Source organism: Canis lupus, chromosome 1 (assembly GCF_048164855.1).
Source record: "Canis lupus baileyi chromosome 1, mCanLup2.hap1, whole genome shotgun sequence".
Classification (NCBI taxonomy): Eukaryota; Metazoa; Chordata; class Mammalia; order Carnivora; family Canidae; genus Canis; species Canis lupus.
In genome coordinates, this window is record NC_132838.1 from 58,183,830 (window position 1) to 58,192,328 (window position 8,499).

An 8,499-nucleotide genomic window follows, 5' to 3' on the forward strand; every position below is an offset into this window, starting at 1 on the left:
CAACACTATTGGAACACTAGTTTTTCTCTCCACCATTTACACATAGAGTAGTCAAAGGAGTTTACTGGAAGCTCTGGAGGATATAAAATTGATGTTCTTGGGAGAATTTACACGAAGGTAGAGAGGTGATTATAACAACAACAAAAAAATAACCATAATTCAAGACAACACCTGTGGTACACCACCTCATATAAATGGTGTAGAAATAAGTTCTATAGAAGTTTATTTTTTTTAATTTTTTAAGATCTCCGGTCTTCGGGATCACACCCTAGGCCAAAGGCAGGCGCTCAACTGCTGAGCTACCCAGGGATCCCCTCTATAGAAGTTTAGAGAAGGAAGAGAACATTTCAGTTTGAGATGTGATGACTTGCATTTTGAAGTCTGTCCACTCCAGAGTAGATTCCTAAGTGCTCCTCAGAACACACTTCACACTCACAACTGTGCAGATAACAATGACCACTAAACCCCAGCACCACTGCCATGACCAAACATCTGCCAGCCTCGTTTCCCATGGAAGATATTTCTCTGCAGTTGCCAGATTTATGACACAACCCTAAAACATTTTCAGTTTCCTTTTCTTGGGCTTATTTGTTAGGAATATGGGAATGATGTTAGCTTTCCCATTTAAAAAAAAAATCTTTCCAGATGCAAGTAAAGCTGCCTTCACTGCTTCTCCAAGTTCATGCTTTCTGGCCAACCGTAATAAAGGCAGCACCGTTTCCAGCGACACTGTGAAGAATGAAAGCCATGTGGAAACAACCTATCTTCCTCTGTCATCCAGTCACCCCGGAGGCTTACCCTCTGCTCTGCACCCATTCCCTGCTGGGAATACAGACAACATGCCACTCACAGGTATGCTGTGAAATGCTTGGGCCTCACCACATCTCCTTTATTTTCTTCAAAACTGATAACGTCTAGCCATTGCAAGATTTTAAAAGATTTGCCTTTCTATTAAAGCTTTATAATATTTTTGTGATTTTCATCATTTGTCATTCACGCTTTTATCAATACCACTATTAACATAGGTACTACACTGTGAGGTGGTCGTTTCGTTATATTGGAAGTACAGATAATGAGTTGTCTTCATTCAGTGGAAGAAAAAATTAGAGTAGGTATAAATAAGATTCTGAAGATGCCTTGAGAGTCAAAAAAATGGGATTCTTATTTATTTTTGGCTTCTGAGAAGATTTTCTTTCTCCCCCATTAAAAAGTAGATTTGGTCATTTTAGGATAACCACTTCAATAATTTTCCTCTTTGGTCTGGAGTCCCCGTTGTGTCAGTCTGAATGTTTAGTGGCTTGTACTCACTACTAGATAATACTGTTCTAAGTCCACTACTTGCCTTAATTCACAGATATAATTTCATTGGACACACAGAATTTTAATCCTGGAAGGCCTTTTAGTTCAGGGGCCTAATTCCACCAATGGAGAATCAGACACCAAGGAACTTGGTGGCATCAAAACTCCATTGTTCATCAGTGGTGTTTGCATGATGTTTTGAATTGGCTGCTTTGAAGCCATGCCATTTTGACCTTATTGCCTTTTTCTTTTACCCTAAAAATCAAACCAGTTAGCATTCAGCTTGTTTTTTAATTATGGAAAATGTAAGAACAGAGCCCTTGACCTTCCCATGCTTGAGCTCTAACCGTTTTCGTACCCATGGAAGCATGAGGCCTTCCCAAACTTTCATGCATAATTACTAACTCCAAAAGTCTTCACTGTTGTGAAATAGACATGTATTGTGATGGTTTTATTATTTATTTATTTATTTATTTATTTATTTATTTATTTATTGTGATGGTATCTTTGAAACCTAGGTTTTTGGTGTTCCCCAAAACACCAGGTTTTGTTGTTTTTAGAGAATAGGAATGAACCAAATCGGGAAAAATATTAATAAATCTTTTGAATAATTTTTAAAGATGTGCACCCATCTGTTTTAATATGCCACTGATGAATGCTGCAGTAATTTTTTTCCAGGTCAAATGGAGCTTTCCCAGAGCACTGGTCAACTGATGACACCCCCCATTTCTCCAGCCATGGCAAGCCGAGGAAGCGTCATTAACCAAGGGCCAATGGCGGGGAGACCTCCAAGTGTGGGCCCAGTCCTGTCAGCCTCCTCACACTGCTCAACATTCCCAGAGTCCATCTATCCTACCCACCCTCAAAGCAACCATGACTTTTATGGGACCAACTCTAACTATCAGACTGTGTTTAGGGCACAGCCTCACCCCCCATCAGGACTCTATCCTCATCGCCCTGAGCATGGTCGATGCATGGCCTGGAGTGAACAGCAGCTTTCTAGAGACTTCTTCAGTGGCAGCTGTGCTGGGTCTCCATATAATTCTCGACCACCTTCCAGCTATGGACCATCCTCACACAGCCAAGATTCACACAGCATGCAGTTTTTAAATACAGGAAGCTTCAATTTTCTGAGCAACACAGGGGCTGCCAGCTGCCAAGGAGCAACATTGCCTCCGAATTCACCTAATGGTATTGAAATTTTAAAGAATTTTTCCTGGTTCTTGAGATGGCAGTAAGGCAAAATCAGACATTGAGCTCTACCTCTGCTGAGCAGCATGTCATCCCATGTAAAGTTTCTAAAGATCTTGGAATGTTAGGTGTTTGAAGCTCATTTCTTTCATATACAAACATATATCTAATTCTTGTGGTTTTTTTAAAGTTGCCCTTCTAAATCCCCAAATGATAAAAATATTAGGTCAAACGTGTGTTTGAGATCTCCCTTAATAAGCCCAAAAGAAGAATGTTTTGTCCTTTGAAAATATTCCTATTGAATAATGTTTCTTCTAGAGAACTAGCAGCAGATCTTACAGCTTAGGACCCAAACAGTGCTCCCTGTTAGTCTGATAAAACACTTAAAGTTTAGGGAGTTGGAAAGATCCGTGACTTCAGCTGCCAAAGCAGCTCTGCGTCCTCTTTCCTAAATGTAGGCCAGTCCTTCTTCCAGAAACACAATTCTGTAGATACAACTGGTATTTGACAAGCAGTGTAATCTTTGCGAGAGGTTAGTAGTGCTTTTTTTCTTTAAAAGAAGATCTTGTTAATGTAGATGAGGAGAATATGAGAGAGATGTAGTCTTTTATCTGAAAATTAGCAATAGAATAACTCCTTTGTATTTTTTAAAAATAAAAAGCCAGCATTGTGAACCATAGCCATTATACAAGCACAAATCCAATTCTATATAGTAAATGTAGCTGTGAATGTCATGTTTATAATGCAATATCTTTAGGGCTCTACTCTATTGCCTTGTCCCTTTTCCCTTCCTGTAATATTTTTTGTAATAAGTGAACAGAACATTCTTGACATTTTCTGTTCTAGGATACTATGGAAGTAACATAAACTACCCAGAGTCTCATAGGCTTGGATCGATGGTGAATCAACACGTTTCCGTCATCAGCAGTGTTCGCTCACTGCCTCCCTACAATGACATCCACGATCCACTTAACATTTTAGATGACAGTAGTAGAAAGCAGACCAGCTCGTTTTACGCAGACACATCGCCTTCCGTTGCGTGTCGAACTCCAGTAGTAGGTAAATTATTTTAGTAGTTCTTGGAGACATTTTAAAAAGCTATGAATATCAGGTATGTAGTTTTGCTCTGGAGGGTGACTGTTGAGGTGAGCTGGGCACTCATGCTCTCACGGGTGATCTATCCCTTTGGATCTGAAGTCTAATTTTTGTATCTATTGATAATAGTCTTCCCCGTTCTCAGTATATATGTCACTGTGCAGCCTACTGCCAAATCTGTTATTCTTTAAAAGAGAATAGCTGGCACCTTTTATGTTTGCAAAAAAGAAATATAACCCATCAGCCATAGTCTAAAGACTTTACCTTTTATGAAAGCAGTAATGATGTCTTTTTCTCCCTCTTTCTGATTCACTGTTGGATGCAGGGGCAGTGCCAAGAGGTGTCTTTGGACCCCATAATCTCCAGCAGTACCCTAAACCACTCCAGGTTCAAAATAATGGTGATTTGTGATAGAGGTTACTGTCATTTTCTCAATAATATGTAAAATGTGATTAGACAGCTTTGCAGAAAATGTTGCTCCTTTTATTGTTCTGCTACATACGGTTTAAGTAAAAAATGAGCAAAACTGTGTGTTTGCCATGAAGTCCCCTCGCATCTTCTTCTAACTGGGTTGCTCTCCCTGGGAAAATCCTGAGACTTGTACTAGATGTGTTAGCAGTACCCAGCTAAGTGTCTGCCACATAGTAGGAACTCCACACATCAGTGAGTTGGAAAAAAAGGGGCAAAATACATGGGTAGAAGCAGTTTCCTGTATTAGGAATAAGGGATCACATGCAAGTATAGATGCATGTAAGTGTCAAGGCAGAGTGTTAATGTTTATATGCGATGGTTGAAATCTTCCAATGGAATGGATTTCAAGCTAGGATAAGTAAAGGGCTTTGACACCCAATGGGAGCATAAGGGAGAAGGAGACACATTCCATCTCTCCTCCTCAGTGTGCTTTTCCAATAACTCAATAGGAAGCACCTCTTCCCTTCCCGTGACCATTACAGATGCTCCCTGAGCAGAATCTAGCAGCTCATCTCCTGTTATCTGCAGATGGTCATTGCTTCTAGGTTACTCTAATGAAGCAGAAAATTCCACTTCAGGAAGTTTCCTCACCGTGAGACTAAAATGTATCATGTTGCTATTGTTACTATTAGTTCTGTTTACTTGTAGAGATAGTGGAAGCTTTGCTGGAACATAGCTTGGGTGTAGGATGGATTCTAAGCTCTAGTCATCAGAGGTGGCTTACAGGTAAATGGCAGAGAGGGCTTCTGAGTGAAGGGAGGACCCACTGTCTGCTTCCTTAGTTATAAAGCCTGGTTTTCAGGGACAGCAAAGAAGGTAGTCAGAAAAATGAGAAAAACAGCAATGAGAAGCCAGCAACCACACATGCAGGAAATGCAGTGTCAGAGAGCCAGTTGGTCAGATTCTCAGGAACTTACTAACATGTGCCAAACTTCATTCTAGGCATTGAGGTTATGGTGGCAATTGGGATGGAATTCCTGACTATAAGAAGTTTACATTCTAGTGAAGAGAGATAGAGCAATGGGTATATAGACAAATGCATTACAAAGATAACGTTGGATACTCTGAAGTCAATTAAATGGGTAAAATGACAAATAATGATGGAGAAACTGCTTTCAGTCAGATAGTTGGGAAAGGAATCCTGAGGCAGGGATATTAGAGTTGAAAGCTGAATGATGAGGCAATGACACAAAGGGCTGAGGATGGAGTTCTAGGCAGAAGAAATGACAAGTGCATAGTCTCTGAAATGGAAACAAGGAAAATTCAGTGGGCAGAAAGAAAGCCAGGGTGTTTTGAGCATAGTGAATGAAGACAGTGTAAAAAATAAATCAGTGGCCAGAGACCAGTTCACAGAAGATGTTGTGAATAAGGGCAGGAAGCTTGGATTCTGTCCTGCGTAGTGGGAAGTCATTGTAGCATTTGAGGAGAGTGACAATTTACTGTATACTTGAGTGACATTAACCTGGCAGCTCCCTGCAGAATGAGAAGGTGCGGCAAAGGTGAGGTCATGAGACCAGTTAGGAGGCTGCTGTGTTGGTCCAGGTAGGAGAAGATGGTGGGTATTTTGTTATTTTTTTTTAAGATTTTATTTATTTATTTATTCATGAGAGACACAGAGAGAGAGAGAGGCAGAGACACAGGCAGAGGGAGAAGCAGGCACCATGCTGTGGGGGGGGGGGGGGCTGACGTGGGACTCGATCCCAGGTCTCCAGGATCAGGTCCTGGACTGAAGGTGGTGCCAAACCGCTGAGCCACCCGGGCTGCCCTGTTATTGTTTTTTAAATTTAGAATAAATTAGTTAATATACAGTGTATTATCAGTTTCAGAGGTATAGTGATTGATCAGTTGCACTCAGTGCTCATTACCGCAAGCACCCTCCTTAATGCCCATCACCCAATTGCCCCATCCCCCCACACCTTCCCTCCAGCAACCTTCAGTTTGTTTCCTATAGTTAAGAGTCTCTTATGGTTTATCTCCCTCTCTGATTTTGTCTTATTTTATCTTTCCTTCCATTCCCATATATTCATCTGTTTCTTAAATTCCACATGTGAGTAAAATCACACAATATTTGTCTTAGCATAATACCATCTAGTTCCATCCACATTACTGCAGATGGCAAGATTTCATTCTGTTTGATGGCTGAGTAATATTCCATTCTACATATATACATCTTTATCCATTCATTTGTTGATGGACATCTGAGCTCTTTCCATATTTTGCCTATAGTGGACATTGCTTCTAGAAATACTAGGATGCGTGTACCCCTTCAAGTCAGTATGTTTGTATCCTTTGGATAAATACATAGTGTAATTGCTGGATTGTAGGGTAGTTCCATTTTCAATTTTTTGAGGAACCTCCATACTATTTACCAGAGTGGCTGTACCAGTTTGCATTCCCACCAACAGTGTAAGAGGAATCACCTTTCTCTACATCCTTGCAAACATCTGTTGTTTGCCGACTTATTAATTTTAACCATTCTGACTTGTGAGAGGTGGTATCTCATTGTATTTTGATTTGTATTTCCCTGATGCTTAATGATGTTGAGCCTGTTTTTCGTGTGTCTGTTGGTCATTTGTAGATCTTCTTTGGAGAAGTGTCTGTTCATGTCTTCTGACATTTCTTGACTGGATTATTTGCTCTTTGGGTGTTGAGTTTAAGAAGTTCTTTATAGATTTTGGATACTAGCCCTTTATCTGATAAGATATTTACAAATATCTTCTCCCATTCTGTAGGTTGCCTTTTTGTTTTGTGGATGCTTTTGTTGCTGAGCAAAAGTTTTTATCTTGATAAAGTCTCAGTAATTCATTTTTGCTCTTGTTTCTCTCGCCTTTGGAGACATCTAGCAAGAAGTTGCTGTGGCTAAGGTCACAGAGGTTGCTGTCTGTGTTTTTCTCTAGGATTTTGATAGATTCTTGCCTCACATTTAGGTCTTTCATCCATTTTGAGTTTATTTTTGTGTATGGTGTAAGAAAGTGGTGAAGATGGTGGTTTGAACAATGGAAGAAGTATGGGTGGAAAGAGGAGGTAGATTTGGGATATATTTGGGTGATAAGGTTGTCTGAATTTAAGTTTGAAATTGAGTTTTCTTCATGAAATCTGTAGAAGGAAAAACAATTTCTAGGAAAATAGAATAAATATGTGTGATCAATGCAAACATAAACATAGAGACTTAAAGTGAGTGGCACTTGCAAAGAAAAAAATGTCAGTCAATATTCAATTGCTGATTATATTTTCCTTTACAGCATCCAGCTTGCAAACCCCAATTCCTTCCTCCTCATCTCAGTGTATGTATGGAACTTCCAGTCAGTATCCAGCTCAAGAGACCCTGGATTCCCATGGAGCGAATGGTAGAGAAATGGTGTCCTCTTTACCACCCATCAACACTGTGTTCATGGGAACAGCAGCTGGAGGCACTTAAACCAACAATGTTGGGTGGGGATTGAAACCAAAAATCTCTACTGCTCAACTACTATTCACTCAGATTGCTATCAGGGTAAAGAAAATGGAATATACAGTGACAAAACATTGTTTTTCAAGTCACTGTTACAAAACTTTGGACAACTCCATAATGAGTGGAGATACTTGCAGACTTTGCTTGCCCACAAATTGTTTAAAATGTGATCTCATTATTAATTATAGTTTCAAACATTATCAAATGGAACCAGTGGAGCTTTGAAGATGCAAACATTCCAACTCTGAAGATTTAATATTTTGCTTCCTAATTTATTGAAAAGTCTGTGTGCTGTTTCATATTTGGTCTATAAAAGGAAAAAAATATTTAATGCCTTTAAAATAACTTTAATTTATTAGGGTCTCAGAATCATTGTTTACTATCCCTTATTTGACCAAAAGTCAAATGTGTATGTACTACCTCCTATGGAAATGTTTACAGGGTCAAGACTTAATTCAATTCAGCCTAGACCAAAGTTGCTTGACTTTCAATCCTGTGCGTTAGTGTGATGATTTCTGTTACATAGCAGTATTCGAATTCTATGTAACTGAATGGAGATTATAAATGCTTTCCCACTTTATTTAAGAAAGATAAGAAATGAAAGAAATAAAGTACGAAAATATTTTTAAAGGCTCGATTGCTCTCAGAGCTGTTACTGTTTCTGAAAAATGCTTGGGATTTTCAGGTGAAGCTCCTTTGAATATTGAATTAAAGACTAAAGATGGTTGGTCAAAACATCGTAATTCAAGAATACATTCCATATCATATCCATTCATATATATATATATATATATGTGTATATATATATATATATATGGAAATTGTAGCTGATAGACTGAACTTCTGCAGATTTGAAAGCAGTCTTTAATCAAGTACGTGGCTTAGAAACTAAGAGCGAATGATCATCTGAAAGCAGGGATCATCTGAAAGCAAAGAGAAATTTAAAAGTGAGGAATTTATTCCATATGAGTTAAGAAAATTTGATACACCAT

The 8,499-nt window shown here is 39.1% G+C and overlaps 1 protein-coding gene across 1 annotated transcript in view; it reads left to right on the forward strand.

The window, feature by feature from the left end:
- The window catches only part of RFX6 (regulatory factor X6), a 55,140-nt gene extending 46,911 nt beyond the window's left edge, over nucleotides 1-8,229 (forward strand). The window contains exons 16-19 of the mRNA XM_072776857.1: nucleotides 646-852; nucleotides 1,978-2,490; nucleotides 3,337-3,549; nucleotides 7,299-8,229. Coding sequence (XP_072632958.1) covers nucleotides 646-852; nucleotides 1,978-2,490; nucleotides 3,337-3,549; nucleotides 7,299-7,474 — 1,109 coding nt within the window. The 3' untranslated portion in view covers nucleotides 7,475-8,229. The remainder of the gene's footprint in view (nucleotides 1-645; nucleotides 853-1,977; nucleotides 2,491-3,336; nucleotides 3,550-7,298) is intronic.
- The last annotated feature ends 270 nt before the right edge of the window (nucleotides 8,230-8,499 follow it).